Raw genomic sequence first — 18,397 nt, forward strand, 5'->3', positions numbered from 1 at the left:
ATTTGAAATTTGGGGGGGGGGGGGGGGGGGGGGAAGAAGTTCTACTTATATTCAACAGTTTGGGTTCATAAGTCAGTAACATTTTCCAGCTACAATGTTTATCCAGTTTTTCCATATGACGCAGAATTTGTATTTATTTGCTTGTCATGTTCAATCATATGTACTCTTACCAATGCATAGAGAAATTGTTCAACATTATAATAATTGTTAAGAGCATTTGTGGAAATGCTGTACAAGACTAATATTATAGAAAAAAAAATTATTGACTTGTAGATTGGTGAACATTTTTCAATAGGAATTTATGGGAATTTGTTTATTTTACTTGAACAATTAAATATTAAAAATAAATATATTTATTACATATTGATAATTTATGAGATAAGAGTTATACAAGGTTGATTTTAACGTTTTGATTTTTATTCAATTGGACATGACAGCTTTTGAAGAAAAAGAAAAAAGAAAGACCAGTAATGTTACTGCACAGTCAACATCCGCACACGGCACATATTAAATCGGCGCGAGAGCGCGAATGAAATCCAGTCTAATACGGCACACGAAAAAAGTCCAAATCCTATGGCAGTTTAGTAAATAAATTTAAAAGCGAGGGTAATTAACAGTCAAGACAGTCGCCTAGTACGACCGAAGAGATCCATCATTGCTGTTTTAGTTCCTTACAAATTAGACCACCACCGTCAAAATAGGCATCGACACGCCCATTAGGGACAGGGTAAGACCCTGTGTCTGAGGACACAGTAAAAAATCCGAAAACCCAAACGCAATTTCTCTTTCTCTCTCATACCCCTCTCTCTCTCTCTCTCTCTCAACATTTTTAGGAAAAGCAGACTTTGGTTAAGCTCTGAGCTGTACAAAAGCCATAGTTACCAACCCCAAAGGATCTGCAACACTCTCTCTCTCTCTGCGAGTTCATAGCCGTCTGTATAGCGCGTGAAGTGGTCTCTCTTTGTCAACGTCGTCAGCAAGAAGGCTGCGGAAGTAGACCAACTTCTTCATCTGCAGGCAAATCAAGGTCAGTTTCTGTTTTTTCTTTTATTTATTTTTTCTCGTCGCGAATTTCTAGGGTTCTTAAACACGTCGTGATCAACTACGTTCCCGTTTTATTTTTCTTCCGCGAGTCTGATTTTCGCAGATCCACTGTATTGCGTGATCGAATTTTGATGTATTTTTGTCATTCAAGGTATGGTTTGCTATGTTGCGGAGGGGAAAAAAAAATGTATGAAAATGAAAGAAAGTCGGAGGATAAATTTGACGTGTTTTTAATTTCAGACTGGGAATTGATTATTAAAGTTGTTATCTCACAAAGCGTAGTACAAACTCTGGCTTTAGTTAGGAAAATTCATCGGTTCTGGAAATTATAACAATGTAAAACTTATAAATTCAATTATCATTTTAACTTGTTTCATGGCATTCAGATGGAGGCCTATAGTTTCTGTGTTTGCAGGAGTTTGGGATTCAAATGGCGTAAGCCACCTAAATTTAGTTTCATAATTCCACCTTTTCTGCAATTCAGTAATAACTATGGTTTAAATTGAAATAGGAAGCGAGAATGGCAAGTCGATTAAAGGAGGATGAGAAGAATGAACGGATTATTCGCGGTTTGCTCAAACTTCCCGAGAATCGCAGATGCATTAACTGCAATAGTCTGGTATGTTTTATCAATTTAATGTTCGTCCATTTTTTTGGCTGCATGATATTATTTGTGAGAGTCATAAATTTGACTAACTTTTTGGTTTTATTGAATTATGAGTTGGTGATAAATTCCACGCTATAGTTTTTTCAAGTTTGATTTGCCGCATAAATAGTAGGAGGCCATTTCTTCATGCTTTGATGCTTTTGAAATGCGTGTGTATGCCATGTCGAGTGGATTAACTATAATTCATGAATGAGTCAGAAAACTTGTATAGCCAAAGTGATAATGGAGCAATAAATTATTTTCCATTTTAAATTTAAGGATTATATTTGCACGTCTGGCACAGTTAGATCTCTGTTTATAGGAAATGCAACGATAGGTTCTTGTATTTTATATTATTCCTAGTTTGTGTTCAAGCCTACTTAGATTTATTGTTTGATTGTGGATCCTAGAGACAACCATTATGAAGAGCAAATTTTGTCATAGATTGATTAAAAAATAGTTCAGCTGATGAAATCTAAATATGGAACATTGAAGTAGCTTTGGGTTTCAGAGCAATCTTCATCAAATAGTCCACTATGTTGCTTCATATACTTCTAAACTTGTCAAGAGATTTACAACTATGATATGAAATATAGTAATTACACTAGTGACAAAAGTTTTATTGAATATGTATTTTGGATCGCTTTACAAGAATATGAACCTTGGTACAACATAGAGTACTATAGTTTTAAAGAGTTAGTTTCTTAAGTGGAGCTTGGCATTTCAGGACTATTAAAGAACTGCTTCATATAATTTCTATGAGATTGTTGCTTACTATGTGATCAAAGAAACTAATATTATGTGCGCAGATTATATGTGCTTATGTTATTTTTATAAAAGTTAAGGTATAGTCTGTTGTACCAGTGCTTATTTCTTTGCTGTCAAGCAGGGACCACAATATGTTTGCACAAATTTCTGGACATTTGTATGCACAACCTGTAGTGGGATACAGTAAGTACGCTGAGCTTTCCTGCATGATATTTTTAAGTTTCCTTTTCGTGTACTTGTGTATTAGAAGGGGTGCGTGAATAATATTTCCTTATAGTAATTGCACTCTGCTGTTTTAATTGTTGGGTGTTTGCTTGCACTGTATTAATTCTATGAAATGTTTTCCAGTCGGGAGTTCACACATAGAGTAAAGTCGGTATCGATGGCTAACTTTACTACACAAGAAGTTAGTGCTCTTCAAGAAGGAGGAAACCAGGTAGCATGCATATGCATTCCTTTTTGTTCTGTTCTTAATCTGGTAGATATATTTCTGTCGTCACTGTACTCATTTTCTCAAATTGTGCTTAATTCTGCTGTTTACAGCGTGCAAAAGACATTTACTTTAAAGAATGGGATCCACAGCGTAATTCTTCTCCTGACAGCAGGTTTTTGTGATTTTAACTCTGTTTTGATACGTATGCCAGTAATGATTCGGTGGTCTAATTCAATGGTTTTCTGGCAGTAATGTTGAGAGACTACGAGACTTTATTAAACATGTTTATGTGGATAGAAGATATACTGGTGAGAGGAACTATGACAAACCTCCTAGGGTGAAGATGGTGAGTTTCTATTTGCTTTCTGTTTTCTATTTCGACAAGATATTATCTTGAACATAAAGTAGCATGCATTTCATCTTACCCAAATTGTATTATCTTGAACATAAAGTAGCATGCATATAATCTCATCCAAATCAGACTTACAGTTTATTGCTTATCAGTGCAGCAGTGGATTTGTTTAGACATTTTTGGTTTCAATTTAAAAAACTCCTTGATTGATTGCATGTCATGCAGGGTGACAAGGAAGATGAATACAGAAGAACAGATTCATATCAAGGAGGGTCTAGAAGCCCACCATACGAGGATAGTGGTCGTTACAGTGGTAAATCCAGTCCTGGTGGAAGAAGTTATGATGAACGAAGGAGTCCTGGATATGATCAAGAAAGTCGGCAGTATGGTGATTATAGGAAAAGTCCTGTCCGCCATGAAATTGTCAACGATTGGCGCCGAGATGATAGATTTGGAAATGAAAGGAGGTATGAAGATCGTAGAATATCTGATGGAGATTCTAAACTTGAAAGCAGGTCACCTGAGCGACCTAAAGATCTAGATTCATCCAGTCCTCCTATAGTAAGGCCTGTTAGAGATATTTTGGGTGAGAACACAATACCTCTTCGTATTAGTGAGCCTCCAAAACCTGGTGGCAGGACTGCTGATGGCTCTGCACATACACAGGTGACGTTTCCTATGATTAAATCTGTATGTTTCTTCATGTTTATTGCCTGCTTGATTGAATAAGCTTGATTTCTCTTCTGAATTCTTATGTCAAAATATGGCTTGTATGTGTGCTTTATGTTTTTCCTTTTCCTAAGTTATTAACTCTTTACTTCCTTTGCTTTTTGTTTTAAACCTCTGAATCTACTTGATTAATTGGATTTGCTTGTTTATTTAGTCTAAAGTTGAGTTCTGTAATCACTGAACTGTGAACGTTTTGCATTTGGGTAGGTCTTGGGAGTTGAGAAAAATGTACTCGAGGCCTAATCAATATGGTTACTTTCCTTTCTTCAATATAACTAATAAATAGTATCATCTTCTTGTGTGGTTTTGCTCTATGTGTGTGTATGTATGTTCGTTCTTTTGTCCTTTGAAATGCTTGATTTCTTTTTTTTTTTTTTTTTTTTTTCTCCCTCTTAAATCTATAGTAATTAAGTTGTGGAAAGACTTATTGGGAAATCGTTTTTTGCAGAGAACTGTGTCGTCCAGTAGCTTGGGATCCAACAATGGGAACCAAGTAGAAGTTAAAGTGGAGACCCCTAGAAGTTTAATTGATTTTGATGCTGATCCTGAACCTCCTGTTGCTGCAGCAGTTCCTCAAGCACAGCAATCTACTACAGTTCAGCCTACTGCACAGCCAGCAAATTCAGCCAATGACAACAACTGGGCCTCTTTTGATGTTGTTACCCAGCCAAAAGTGCCTCAAGCTCCTTCTAATGTGAATTCACTGGAATCTGTTCTATCACAATTGTCTATTTCAGCACCTGCCGCTGCTCATGTTTCTATAACACCAGGTAATGCTGGTCCTCTAATGACTGCAGCTGCAGGTAACTTGACAGCATTTTCTTTTAATGGTGAATTGGTGATTGCTTTATTGCATCTTTAGGGCTATCCGTGATGCCTGCTGCTGTTCATTTGCCTGCAGCCACATCAGTAAGCAACTTGTCCACATTTCCCCCTAGTGGTGCTTCAATGGCTGCACCTGTACTTGCACCAGTACTACCTGGCAATGGTGGTAATTCCTTTGTCAATGTTCCTGGGGCTGGGCAGTGGTCTACCATGCATCAGCAACCTTCTTTATTTCCTGCTACTGGTAATCAGTCAACTACTCAATCGTTTATACGGTCAGTTGCTGGACCTCCAAGCAATCAGGTAGAGATTCTGGTGTAATCTTCCCAATTTTTTATTATTTCTCTTAAAATGCACCATTCACCTTGTTATCATGTGCATTTTTGGCAGCCATGGAATATACCTGCTGCTCCTAATGTGCAAGGGCATCTGAGTAGTTCAGCTGCACAAGCAACTCAAGCTGCGCCAAAACCTGTCCATGAGGTCACTTCTGGTGTTGCATCACAACCTTCGGCAGATATAAAATCAGCTGGAAGAAGAGAACTGCCTCAGGTAATTCTTTCATCGGTGAGCTTTATCTAGGATTTTGATAAATTTCCATGGATGTCTTGAAGTGAATCCTGAATTATCTGCAGGATCTTTTTACTGCAAGCCATCCAGCCTTTCATGCACCAGTACCTGGGTGGCAAGCTGGTGTACCCGGTGGTATGGGTTTCTCTATGCAATATCGTACTGCAATGGTATTGTCATTAATCACTTAATTCCGTCCTGCACAATGAATTGCTTAAAGTTTGAACCATATTGTGGATAAGTGATATTCAATGTATGCTCATTTTACAGCCCATGTCCACTTTCCAGCAATCATCAAAGTCAATAAACCCATTTGATGTGAACAGTGAACCCACTCCAGTTCAAGCCCCAACAGTATGTTATTCTATTTATATGGAGTTATCTTCTTTTAATTTATTTGATTATGTATTCTTTGATAAATTTGCACTAGAAGTGGATAAAAATGTCTACAATCTTGCAATGCCCAAAATCTTTCATATGGAATTGCTGTCCGTTGAGTTTTCTTGTTGATGAACAGTTTGATGGGCGATGAATTTAATAAAGCAAAACTGGATTTGATTTGATTTTTGAGTTCTTGTTTGATCAGTAAAACACTTAATGTGTTGGTTGGATTTGATATTGAAGCAATTTGTTCATTGATTGTTCAATGTTGTTTTAAGCATCTGTGACATCTATTTGCTACGGTGCAGTTTCCTTCCATGGCATCCCTGCAAGGTACTCCGCCGAACATGCTGCCTCCATCAGGCTTAGTGCATACTTCCAGCGTCGGTACTCCACCAGCATGGATGCCCCAGTCATCGTCATATACACCAGGATTGCTGCCCCAAGCACCCCCTTATGCATCATCAGTATCTCCAAGTAAAATCGTGCTTGACCTCATATCTTATTTTTCTAGGAAATTATATTCTTCTTTTATTACCCCCAAAAAAAAAAAAAAAAAAAAAAAAACTATATTCTTCTTTCTTCTTCTTCTTCTTTTTTCTTTTTCCTTATGTCTTCTGGTCTGCTTTTTCTTGTGCTGAATTTTCTTTGGTAATCTCAGGGACCTACATGGGGCAGCAAGTTCCTAATAACATGCCACCTTCCGGGTAAGTATATTTTCAGATTACATAGTTTTGAGAAGAGTTTTTGCCATAAATTTAATAATTATTAGATAAAATTGTGACAATTTGCTCAACCTATTTCTGCCACACGCACAGGCATCAAGGAGTTCCAGGCTTTGGTTCTGAAGGGGCTGCTTTTGGCTCCTTAAATTTGGATCAACAGTTGGCCGGTAGATTCTCAGCACCTAGTACCCCAAGTCCTTTCTCATCTGTTGGGGGGAACCCATTTGGATAAACAAGAAAGATGGAATATCTCTAACCCCATTTAGGGTAAGCATCAACTTGTTGCTGCCTGTCAAATTGCTGGGCGGGAAAGTTTTGGTTTCTGTATTCTTGTCGTTTTTTTGTTAAATCCAGCCTAAAATTTGTTTCTACCATCCTGGGGGTAAGTCATAAAAAATCCTCATTAGCCTTGTAAAATTCGTTTGATTCTGTAAGAAAAGAGAGAGAGAGAGAGAGAGAGAGAGAGAGAGAGAGAGAGAGAGAGAGAGTGTGTGTGTGTGCTGTAAGAAGGGAGAGAGTATATAATTGAAAGGGAAAAGAAGGCACAGTCGCCTCAAGCTATTGGTATTGGTATTGTTCTCTGTCGGGTGATATGTGTGTATTTGCTTCGTCTCGGAGTTGATCCGCATTCTTTTATGCTGAAGTTGTATGATTTTGCAATCTCTTAAATTATGTGATGTTATAATGGGAATACAGTTTGTATGTTGAATATCCTTGTGTTAACATGATTGTTTTATTTAACCAAAAAAAAAACACAAGAAGGAAAGAGAATGTTTTATATTGTCAAGCCCTGTTTTCCAATCGCGCATACATTGGAGGAATTGTTCTTTGTCGCATCCCGGTCTTTGAAATGCTTTGGTGTTATAATAACTTCAGATATCTCTAATTGACTTCCTCATGATGAAGTAATAAGCAATCTGCATTCTAAACGATGCCCTCTTGCTCTCATCTTTTTCGTTTGTCTGTATATTTATATATATATGTATATATATTAGCAGTTGGTAGGTTGACTTGGTTCTGAAACTTTAACATTTCGCATAAAGTCCATGGGTAATCATATCTGTATTTGTAGCAAATGGGTGTTGACCTTGCATACATCTGCCCTGTAGTTCGATAGTTTAAGTCATGTCAAAAAGGAGAATTTAAAGAAAAATTTAATGAAAAAGGCAAAAACAAGGAAAAATAAATAAATGAGAGGAATCGGCTTCGCTTGGTACCGTTTATTCAATATGTATTGGCTTTGGAAAAAATTGCTTTGTATTAAAAGGCAAAATTACTTTTCTAATCAGTCGTATTTGGACCCGTTGTCAAATGAATCGTAACATAAAGAGACAGGTGAGTGGTGAAACCAGAACCCATTGGGGATCAAATGAAAATTCATTACCATCTATATTTTCATGGCATCTTACAAACAACAACATGCATTTATCAAGTAAATTAGGGTTAAGGGTAATCTTTGCATTCTTTCGAAACTTTTCATATTGACCCTCCAGAGGCTTGAGTATCTTCTTCTTTCATATAGAAATGAAATAATCCAGTCAATACAAGTATAGAAGCTGGTGGAGCTCGTTCCCTTGGGCTTGTTAAGCTTATCATGTTGCATTTGTTTAGCCATCCTGCTAATCGTTCAACTCCATATGCACAATAAATGAATTGGAGGGCAATGACCAAAAAAACGTATAAACATGGAATTTCTTAAACTTGTGATGTATTATCTGATGTTTGACTGCTCTTCCATATTATAGGAGCCACCAACATCCATACTGCAAACACACAAAATCCTAGTTAAGCACGTTGATACATATAATCACAACCACAGCTCAAATATAACATCTTTCTCTTTCACACTGCTTCATAAAAATAATATCACATAGACTTTCGTTTTGTTTCAATAACTGTAAAAAAACAAAAGCACTTACAATATACACAGACTGCAAGCCATTCATTTACAACTCTGACCCAAGTGCTGGTCCAGCCCACATCAATTGTCCACCTGTTAAAAGATCAAAGGAAATGACTTTAAGTCATATTGAAACGATACCATTTCAATTATATAATGTTTACATTTAATCGTTTAGTACTTTTGTTAAAGATTGCAAAATATATAAAACTGGTAATAACAGTAAGTAACAGGGAAACATACTTTTTCATGGCATGGTGGGTATTCCAGCCAATCAATAGCATTGCAAAGTACATAGCTCCAGTTGCGAAAACAAAATGAAAGAATCCATAACCATATGGAACATCATCTTCAGACACTATTTTGTCCTTCCTGAACTGCAGTTGTTGTCAGATATGTATATAAATATATATATATATATGTATATTTTTTTTTTGGGACGAAATGCTGATAAATCCGTCAATTACATATTTAGATAGCACGACAAACCTGAAAACACTGGGAGTCTATTCCTGTGGAAAATGTTGCAATAACCATTGCAAGTACAGCAACAACAAAGCTCTGTCCACAAATGAAATCATTATCAACTTCGGGAAAGAAATAGAAAAGGAGAGGAGATTTTGAAATTAAAAGCTGTCAAACCTAAGCCTTCTAGGACCTGACTAAAGAAGATGATAAAAATTGAAGGTTGGCTATCGGATTAGATGAAGAAAACACGTAAGTGTTATTACTAAATTTTATTGGTCTTGCATGCTTAGACTCGGGCAAAATATGTTAACACTGGATTTATTTGTTTAATTGATGAATAAAATCTGCTTTGCTTTTCTGAGAATAAGAGGTCGGAAAATGAAAATTTTCAAGAATGAAAAGCACATGTTCAAAATTAGATAAAAACTTTCATTAGCTGATGGATATTAACTAAAATGTTTTTAAGAGCAGTCGTAAGGGCTTCAAAACTCAAAAATTTATAAGAACGGAATATTACTATGATAGTGAGCCAATCTGTTTTGTTTGAAGCCTCTGCCTTCATGTTGCAATTTTCTCCTGCTGGCTCACTGTAACAAGATTTATTCCATAAGTTAGTGTGTTATTGATAGTAGATATATATATATATATATATATATACATATACTGTTCAAAGATTTTGGCTTTGTCTGAACAATTGGATGCATGAATGCAAATATAGCAACATAACGCAAGAACTATTTGCATTCAGATGTCTAAGATGGATGACGGTGAGGAAGAGGAATGCACTTGTGAACTTTTTTACTTCTTCTTTCTTGTTTTTGTTTTGATTAAGAAGTCAGCAGGGTTTGACTTGAAATTGAGAAAGGTAGCAATGTGACAACATCATCCGATAACATTAATTTAAGTTTAGGAACAGCGGGACAGGAGATAAAGAACATGCCTTCTAATGGCACACCAGCATATAAATACTATATATAGGCCCATGAGCCCCGGAGTCAAGATGCCAGCATTCACCTGAAAATTTTCAAATAATATCGAGTTATGCTATAACCTAAATGAACTTGAAAGGCAGAGTTGATTGTTGGAGCTTACTTTTGGGTGGAGAGAAACACTGGTCATAAGTTGGAGTAGTACTAATGTCCAGGTAATGAAGAAAATGTTGAGGAGGCAAGATGGCTCTGGTGCATACCAAATGTACATCATAATGATCCCCACTATGCATACAACATATGCGGTAGTTGCAACTAACATGGCCTGGATTTGACTGCAGGGAAATTTTTTAAAATTACAAACATCTACCAAACTAATCAATATAATCAATCACTCATGGAAAAAACGACATAGGAGGGATCAAAAAAATTGTTTGAACTAGGTCTTACCATCTTTCTGCATGTTTCTCAGATTGACACCAATCATTCAGCCATGTAATGAAACTTATTACGCTTATTAACTGAATTAGGAGAAACACCCTGAAAAGCATCATCAGAAACTTCTTAACCAAAATATCCAACTAAGTTTAAAGTCACAACTAGTAAGAAGATAATTTGTGTGTATCAATATTTCCAGGCAACATATAAACAAAAGCTGTGCGGTTTAAATGCAAAAGTATATATAAAAGCCAAGATTGAAATATACCCGGCACCAAAATGTGCAACGTCCCCTGCAAAAAAGGGATTTTATTAGAGTCCAGACATTAGCCAATTTGTAAAATGGACACATTTGAGATCTTTGACTGAAACAAGGAAAAACCAAAGAAAAAAGAGAGAACATTCGCTAGACTAACCATAGAGCTGAATAGCGGCAGAAGGTAGCAAAAATGGAATAATTGTGAAAGCAACCCACAGGACAATCTTGGCAAACCACCATCCAGATTGCCATGAGTCTCTGGGCTCATTCAACTTTGAGGTACCAGCCGTCGTAAGAAACATTGTGAAATAAAATGTCTGTTATAGTATTAAGGCTTATTTCAATTCATCCAAGAGGATTTCAATTCATCCAAGAGAATATAACCATTTTGTTTTTCCAACTTTTATCTCTCCATAATATTAAAAATTCAACCACAATATTTCTAGTAATGAAGATTAAGCATTGTGACAACATAATCTGATTCCAATTGCAAGCATTGAAAAAGGATACACAACAACCCAAGCTCACACGCAAAACGCCTTCTGCACCCAGACAATCCTTTGCACCTTGGCAACCTTCTAGTCCTGAATCCACATTAAAAATTGTTACTTGGCATATATTATGATTAGCATTACTTACCTAATCAAATATTCAACCACTAACACACAAAATCCTTGTAAAGATGCAGTGCTATTCTATCAGATCAATTACTTTTTCTCAACTCTAAAATTGTACACGCAGATTCAGCATACAAAACATTCAGCTTTCTTCAAATCGTGTTAAATGTGCAAACTTTATAGACAGCAAAGCGTGCTAATTAATCCATTTCAAAGTCATAATGACAAAATGTGTGCATTTTGGAAAGTGATTTTGAATCCAAAAGGGAAAAAAAACTTACTCTGCACTTCCGTCAGGGCACTTCTTCCGTAGTCCCGGACTGCCCAAGCTAGAAGGTTGGCTAGTAAAAACATGAGGGCGTAGACATACCTAGCCATCCATGGATTAGACCCATTTCGGAATTGGCTAAACCATGAATTGTCTTTGATACTGCCACGCCACTCATTGCTATTGCTTCTGCTGCTGCCCTCCATTTTCTATTTCAGCTCAGCCTCTGTCACTTCATCCAGACTTTTGCATTTTACAAGAGCGGAAAATATTCGGTGATGACTTCCATCCCTGTATATGTTGTACACCTATATAACACTCACTATCCACGTAACTCCAACCTACGCGTCAAATCAGTATGCGATTCAGAAAGCAAACAAAGCCCATTTTGATTTATTTATTTTGATTTGTATTTTTTTTTTACTTTTATTTTTATTTTACATGGGCTAGTGAAAAATGGGCTTGTGATTGATCATCTTCAATGTCTTTTTCCTGGATCAACAATATCTATGTTTATGGTCAAATTCCCAACTCGATTCACTAAAAGTTGGAGAACAAACTACCAAGTGATCGAATTTGGGATACAATTTGGGATTTTATATATAATAAAATAAGCTTAAAATATAAATTGGCAGTTCAATGTTTTCCTTGTTTTGGTTTGAAAATAAAAATCTTAAAAAGCACAAAAAAAATATATAAATAAATAACAGCCGAGTGCTTTCAGTTGGAACAACAAAACAAAAACGTGCATACCACGTCAAGATTAACCAAAATAATGGAGGAGAAGCTGAGTGTGTTCCAAATCCCATTGCACTGCTTAGATGGATCTAATCCCGAGGACTAAAATTGGATGTAATGCAAAGCACGCAAATTTCAATTGTTTCAGCCTTTCAGGTGTGAATCTTTTGACAAGCTTAAACATCTTTTAATTGGGCCCACATGCACACACATACAAACTTTTTATTATGAAGCTAGAATTATAAAAAAATAATAATAATAAACCTGAAATTTTCACAGATTTGTTGTACTCCTGGGGATGCGTGACATCTCCAGCAATTTATTCTGCTGGAAGTGTCTTCTCTCTGTATTTGGAATATCTTATACTCAACTCAACATAAATGGTAGATGCTCGATTATACCCTCGGCAATAACCAAGTTGTAGGCCAAAGGGAAATGGGTAAGTTCGGTATTCGACCCTATCACTTACTTTAAGATTCGGTTTGATATTTGGTTAGGCCTATGGGAATGTGATAGAGGGCAGCAAAAACAAAGACAGTGGACAAAGTTGCAGCTGATAAGCAACTTTGATTCTTCTTTGACAAAACAATTCCACCCAAACGGAATTTGTTTTTAACTTTCTCATATTTAAAAATGAATAATAAAAAAATAACAGAATAAAAGATCATTATCATGTTGTCACAGAAGATAACGAAGAATGAGGATTCAAAACGGAAAGAACTTGCTTTACCTTTCTTTGGTTGGTCCATGAAGAAACAAGGAAAACAAGAAAGCTAGGAAATTCCAAAAAATTACATGCTTTTATTCATTTGCTTTTTTTTTCTTTTTTTCAAACAAAAAACAAAAAAATGAAACAGAAATAAACAGAGCTAAATGCCTTAAAAAAATCTATATATATATATATATATATATGTATGTATTTTTAAAAAAGACTGAGCGGAATGAAAGAGCTATACCATGGATTCAGCTGTGTGGTTTCATTTCCATTCTAGTTGCAAAATCATAACTCATTTTATTTTCTTTGATTTTCAGCATTGTAACCATAAGAAAAATGTTGAAGGAAAAAAAAAAAAAAAAAAAAAAAACCACCCTTTTGCAATAACATATTCACAAAAATATCAAACTGATAAGATCAACCACAGTAAATTCGGTTACAAAGGGAGAGTAGGAGTCCACATATACGATAATAACACCATAACAACTCAACTTGAAGTCAATATTTTTCATATCGGAGAATCATTTTGCTCAACTCCAGAACAGGCAAAGCTTAAAACTTGAAGAAAAATGAAAAAGAAAAAAAAAAAAAAACTTTATGAGAAATGAAAGATCTTTTTCTTAATACCTGTAATTGGGAAAGAGATCAGTTGGTGGAAATTAGCCAAAAACGAGATCGAGATTGGGACGGAGAGAAAACCAACTATACAATGAGTGTGGTAAAGAGAAAGAGAGGCTTTGAAGAGGCTCTCACCCTCTCTACTCTTTTGAGAAAGAGAGAGAAATTGCTTTTTGAAGGTTTTGCTTTGGCCTTTGCTCTCTCTCTCTCTCTCTCTCTATCTCTCTCTCGCCCTTTCTTCTTTTTTCCCGCCGTAAGCTATTATTTTCTCTGCAGTTTGTATCTTTCAAGGTATTTACTGCCGTTTCTGTCTTCTTTTTTTCATTTTTTCTCTCTCTTTTTTAATCCCCAAATCTATTTATTTATTTATTCTTTTTCGCGTATCTATAGCAAACAAGTTATTCTTGTATCTTAATAAACAAAACACTGAAAAAGATAGATAGATAGTTAAAATGATTTGTCTTCTTTTTTTTCTTTTTTCTTTTTTAATATATAAATAAAAAAGTAAGCAGATGGAAATGGTTGGTGAATATTTGTCATGTAAATTATATATGACTCAGGAGTTTGGTTGGTGTTGCCGTGTGGTGCATGGGAATTGGAAGAGAGGCAATTGATGGATATTCACGCCAAAGAAATCGATTTCAAAAACATAACATATATGCTTTATACATGATGATGTTTTCCGTAATAATTATGGGCATGTTATGCTTTTGTTATTTCTCTGCCTTCATAATTGCTAATCATATGACTTTGGCATGCCTTCTAATGTTTCCACGTAAAACTCTACTATCTCTGATTGTTTTTGTGTTTCCAAATTTGATGCACATAATTATGACCTTGCATACGCGTTGTTAAAAGAAAATTTAATTAAAAAAATTATAATTTATAAAATGCTTGAATATTTAATTGTTTTAGTTCATCTATATTTGTCCCATTTCTGTTGAATTTACTAGACTACAAAACCTATTAATTGTTGGGTAAGCAATTAAGTTAAGTAGTCATTGTAATAAATTTTAACGAAGTATGTGGAGACAAATCTCTCAGGCGAATATGGGTAAAAAGAATAATGTACTTTTGCTACTACTTTCAAAATATTATCAAAAATGCCAATGAATAATTGCTTACCCCATAGATCTAAATGCCATTTTTCTTGTTTTCTAAGGCATTTTAATTATGAACACCATCAATAAAAAATGATAAATTCGATGAAAATCTTAGTGTTCATATATAATAACTATGTAAATTAATGTAATATTCACTTAGAATATGGAATAATTTGTTAATTGATGTTTTATATAATTTCATATGCACATGTGCTTACAAAATTAAGAAAACGACAGTCAATATCTTACCCAAAGTATTGGGTGGTTTGATTATTATAAACATATAAAAACAAAGAATTGCATGCAATTGCAGTCTATATCTAAAAATAAATAAATAAATAAATAAAATACTATTAAAGGTAAGAAAATTATGCTTCCAAGGAAGAGCTGTTATTGCTTCTAACACTGTTTCCCATGCTTTTACATTACTCACCAGGAAATTTAATAAAATGAACAAACAATCACATTAGAGAGTCGATATTGCTTGCAGAATGAAAGAACATTCTGCATCATTCCCTTTTGGATTCCACGGAGCCTTAGAAGTATACATAAATACACAAATTAAAGAGCAAGTTTTTTCAAAGGAAGAAAAAAAAAAAAAAAAAAGCGCAAAAAAGAAAAAGAGGGATGGCAAAAAGAGGAAGAGACAAATTAATGAAAGAAGGAATCTTTTGCATGTTAATGAACGAACGCACTCTTAAATTCATGGTTCAACTATTTGATACGCAAAGTATGTCGTCAAAAGTTGGCATTGTAAGCTTGTGCTGGGATTTACTTTCCAGTTCCAAAATAAAAACGAAAATAACAATGTTTGGCTCACGTGCAAGCACGTGGCAGTTACTAGACCCAATTTTACGGTTTATTTTTATTTTTCTAATTTTTTTAATGGGGGAGTGATTTACTATTTTTTTCCTTTTAAAAGTGGTTAGCCAAAGTCTGATTTTACTCCATTAACGTCAATCAAGGAGTGGTGCTACCGAGGACCCAAACATAAGAATTAAATATTAGACCTTATCTTGAAAGTCTTTGAAAGTCATTGCTAATTATTTGTGCTCCCACATAGTCAACTATTTGGCTGTTCCTTTTATAACTTTTGCCACTTCGGTAATGCTAGGATTATGTGTTGTATTAGATCTTTTTATTTGCCAATCAAGAGGTTTATAGTCTATTAACAAAAGATATGTTTGTAGAATCTAGATAGGTAGTGTTTCTAACACTCACCTGATGGTCAACAAGTAAATTGAATATGTTTGATGGTTAAATTATTTTATAAAACTATATAATATTTCAAAAATTTTATTAAATCTTAAAAAACTATCCAAACACTTTATTTCTTTATCATATCATATAAAAAAAAATTTAAATTTAAAAAAAAAAAAAAAAAAAAGGGATATTCCTAAAAAGTGGGTAGTAGATTTTGGACGCTGTCAGTGGGTTGTGGGTCAAGTTAAATTAAGCTCTCAAATCAATTGGACAGTCAAGAACTTCAGGCCTAGCTAAGGACCCAAATCTCATAGACTTTCAAATCATTGGGCCTTGAAATAGCTGGCCCTGATAGTTGGATCAAACCTTAGACGTAGCCCATGCAGAAGGTTAAGCCAGAGTCCACTTTTCCAAGAGCAAACTTTGATGATACCTGCACGAAACCCAAATCTCTTGGACTTTCAAATCAATTGGTCGTTTAAATTGCTGGCCCTTATATTTAGGCTCAAACTCAGATCTAGCCCATATTGTAGGTCAAGCCCAGAGCCCGATGGGCCCAGAGTAAATTTGATGATACCGACCACGAAGAGCAAAATATCATAAGCTTTCAATTTAAATTGGCCGCAAACTTTATGCCTGAATACTGGTCGACATAGCCCAAATCACTGTAAAAAGAATTGCCTGATGGGCCCGAAATAGTAACTAGTCCGTCTCATATTACAAGGTAAGAAAAACCTTTCGAAAATTCAACCAGCCCAACCCTAACAAGTCAAATACTTGAGCTGTGTGCTGAGAACCAAACTACTGGCCTTTGTATCCAACAAGAAGGAATTCATACAGCTTATTAGCAAACAGGAATTCATACAGCTTGAATTCATAAATTTTGTTTGTTTTCCTTTTTTTTGTTTGTTTGTTTTTTCTTTTTTTTCTTTTTTTTCCCCTAACTAGCCAGATTCAAGTCGTTGTAGAATATCTTGCTTTCGCTGAACATGTGAACAAACTAGCATGCTGGTAGAATAATAATTAGTCTCCTCTTTATTATTATTTTTCCTGGGAATGATTTTTGAAATATAAAAAAAGGAAATGTGTTGGAAACGTAGGAGATAACAGGAACCGACATGGAATTATTGCCTTCGAATATTCCTTTGTGTTGCTTAGTCGGCAGCAAAAATTGAGCTCAGGCACTTTGTTCAGTAATTTTGATGGGGAAAAAATGGTATAAACAAAAATTTTATCAGGCAATCTGATGTCTTATTAACCTTTTCAATGCCATTTTATGGTTTCAAAAACAATGCCTATGATTACGTATTTCACAGGAATTCGTTAGAATATCGCCGGCCATTTTGCTTTGTCTCTCTCCTAATAAATATATTTACAAAAAGGGCATTCTAAAATTTGATTACTTTGTCTCTTCCACCTATGTTTCTTAGTTTGAAAAAGAAGAAGTTGTATAAAAAACTATTCTCTAACGTTCAAAAGGAATATATATATTTTTTAAAAGTGGCATCTTGAAGTGGCTTCCATGCATCTTTTACCTTTTTCTCTCAAACTTTATTTGTTTGTAGGTTTCTCTTCTATATATATATATATATATATATATGTAAGCAAACAATTATTGAATAGTCTTTCTATAAATAAAGAAATGCAGAAGCAGCGGTGAGAGAGATCAGGTCCAACTTATAAGGGTTTGGTAGAGAAATCATCAATCATGTTAAGCGGGCTTTTCCCCCTTTTTTTTTTTTCAATTATATTTTTCTCATGTGCTTGATGGGGTCAATATCATAAGCATCACTTTTTTTTTGTATGCCATTAATAAATTTGACCTAATCACAGGCTGTCCATAGAGTCCTAATTAAATGGTAGTTATGTCCCATTTTGAGGTAATGAAAAACAAGTCAACCAACTTGTCATATTAAAATTTTTTTGCATTACACATATAATGTGAAAAGCCCTAACACCCCATGTGATTGTTATCCAAGGAGGGCCCCTTTCCATTAACATCACTATCCTTTGGTGGGATAACTTTGCATCTTATTTTTCATATACTGGGTAGAAAAAGACAAGTGGAATTGAAGCTTTATGAGTCTTCTTTATGAATATTTATAGTACAATTGGTGGAAATATTAATTCCAACTGTATAATCTTAGGCTGAAACATACATGAAAATGAGAGAAATTGTAGCCACTGCATATTGGAGTTGAGGAAAAGAAAATGACCCAAAATGCTTTCTATTTAGAGGGAAAGTTGAGCCAATTAGTTTTTCTTAATAGAAAGCATCCGTTCCCACATGATAATAACACTGATACATATGACATGGGCGTTGCTGGAAATACAATATATGCTTGATTTCAATAAATTGAGGAAAGAAAAAAATATTTTGGGGGGTACGGATTTGTGACATTGCATACGTTGGGAAAAGGGAAATTAGAAACCAAACCGGTTGCTAAAAAATAAAGGAGTTTATTGCCACGGCACATGCTCTCCCCTCTAAATATAGATAATATCAAATACGTGGGTTAGAGCTGCAAACTACTCTTTCCAAACTTTTCAAAAGAAAATTTTGTCCAGAATGAAAAAGTGGAAACTGACATGATGTGTGAATAAGAAAATCCCCAAGAAAAATTGTTCGTTATGCATTCCTCCAATTTCCATAACAAACCCAGAAAAT

At 34.9% G+C, this 18,397-nt stretch overlaps 2 protein-coding genes across 11 annotated transcripts; one reads left to right on the forward strand and one right to left on the reverse strand.

The window, feature by feature from the left end:
• Positions 1-709: 709 nt before the first annotated feature.
• LOC107431852 (probable ADP-ribosylation factor GTPase-activating protein AGD14) lies at positions 710-7,182 on the forward strand. Of its 6 annotated transcripts, none has more exons than XM_048465214.2 (16): positions 1,161-1,195; positions 1,431-1,479; positions 1,556-1,663; positions 2,580-2,641; positions 2,807-2,894; positions 3,002-3,063; positions 3,141-3,237; positions 3,469-3,909; positions 4,421-4,775; positions 4,874-5,100; positions 5,188-5,349; positions 5,433-5,537; positions 5,638-5,721; positions 6,057-6,225; positions 6,410-6,455; positions 6,567-7,182. In XM_048465214.2, exons 1-16 carry the CDS (start codon positions 1,176-1,178, stop codon positions 6,703-6,705), a joined length of 2,214 nt encoding a protein of 737 aa, XP_048321171.2. In that variant the 5' UTR covers positions 1,161-1,175; the 3' UTR covers positions 6,706-7,182. The 6 variants fall into 6 exon arrangements, with proteins under 6 accessions (XP_015898345.3, XP_015898346.3, XP_048321171.2 ...); XM_048465213.2 differs by having other exon boundaries at positions 4,421-4,742; positions 4,835-5,100; XM_048465215.2 differs by having other exon boundaries at positions 4,421-4,742.
• On the reverse strand, positions 6,909-13,812 carry LOC107431853 (uncharacterized). 5 transcript variants are annotated; one of them, XM_060812590.1, is made up of 14 exons: positions 13,433-13,812; positions 12,106-12,274; positions 11,366-11,693; positions 10,978-11,051; positions 10,625-10,784; positions 10,477-10,501; positions 10,221-10,310; positions 9,934-10,105; positions 9,782-9,855; positions 9,359-9,428; positions 8,863-8,934; positions 8,617-8,750; positions 8,393-8,466; positions 6,909-8,236 (listed from the first exon to the last, which is right to left on the reverse strand). In XM_060812590.1, exons 3-14 carry the CDS (start codon positions 11,556-11,558, stop codon positions 8,169-8,171), a joined length of 1,206 nt encoding a protein of 401 aa, XP_060668573.1. In that variant the 5' UTR covers positions 11,559-11,693; positions 12,106-12,274; positions 13,433-13,812; the 3' UTR covers positions 6,909-8,168. The 5 variants fall into 5 exon arrangements, 4 of the variants coding, with proteins under 4 accessions (XP_060668573.1, XP_015898352.2, XP_015898350.2 ...); XM_016042866.4 differs by lacking the exon at positions 13,433-13,812 and adding an exon at positions 12,355-12,967 and having other exon boundaries at positions 12,106-12,192; XM_016042864.4 differs by lacking the exon at positions 12,106-12,274.
• Between the last annotated feature and the right edge of the window lie 4,585 nt (positions 13,813-18,397).

The sequence above is a fragment of the Ziziphus jujuba genome, chromosome 11, assembly GCF_031755915.1.
Source record: "Ziziphus jujuba cultivar Dongzao chromosome 11, ASM3175591v1".
Classification (NCBI taxonomy): domain Eukaryota; kingdom Viridiplantae; phylum Streptophyta; class Magnoliopsida; order Rosales; family Rhamnaceae; genus Ziziphus; species Ziziphus jujuba.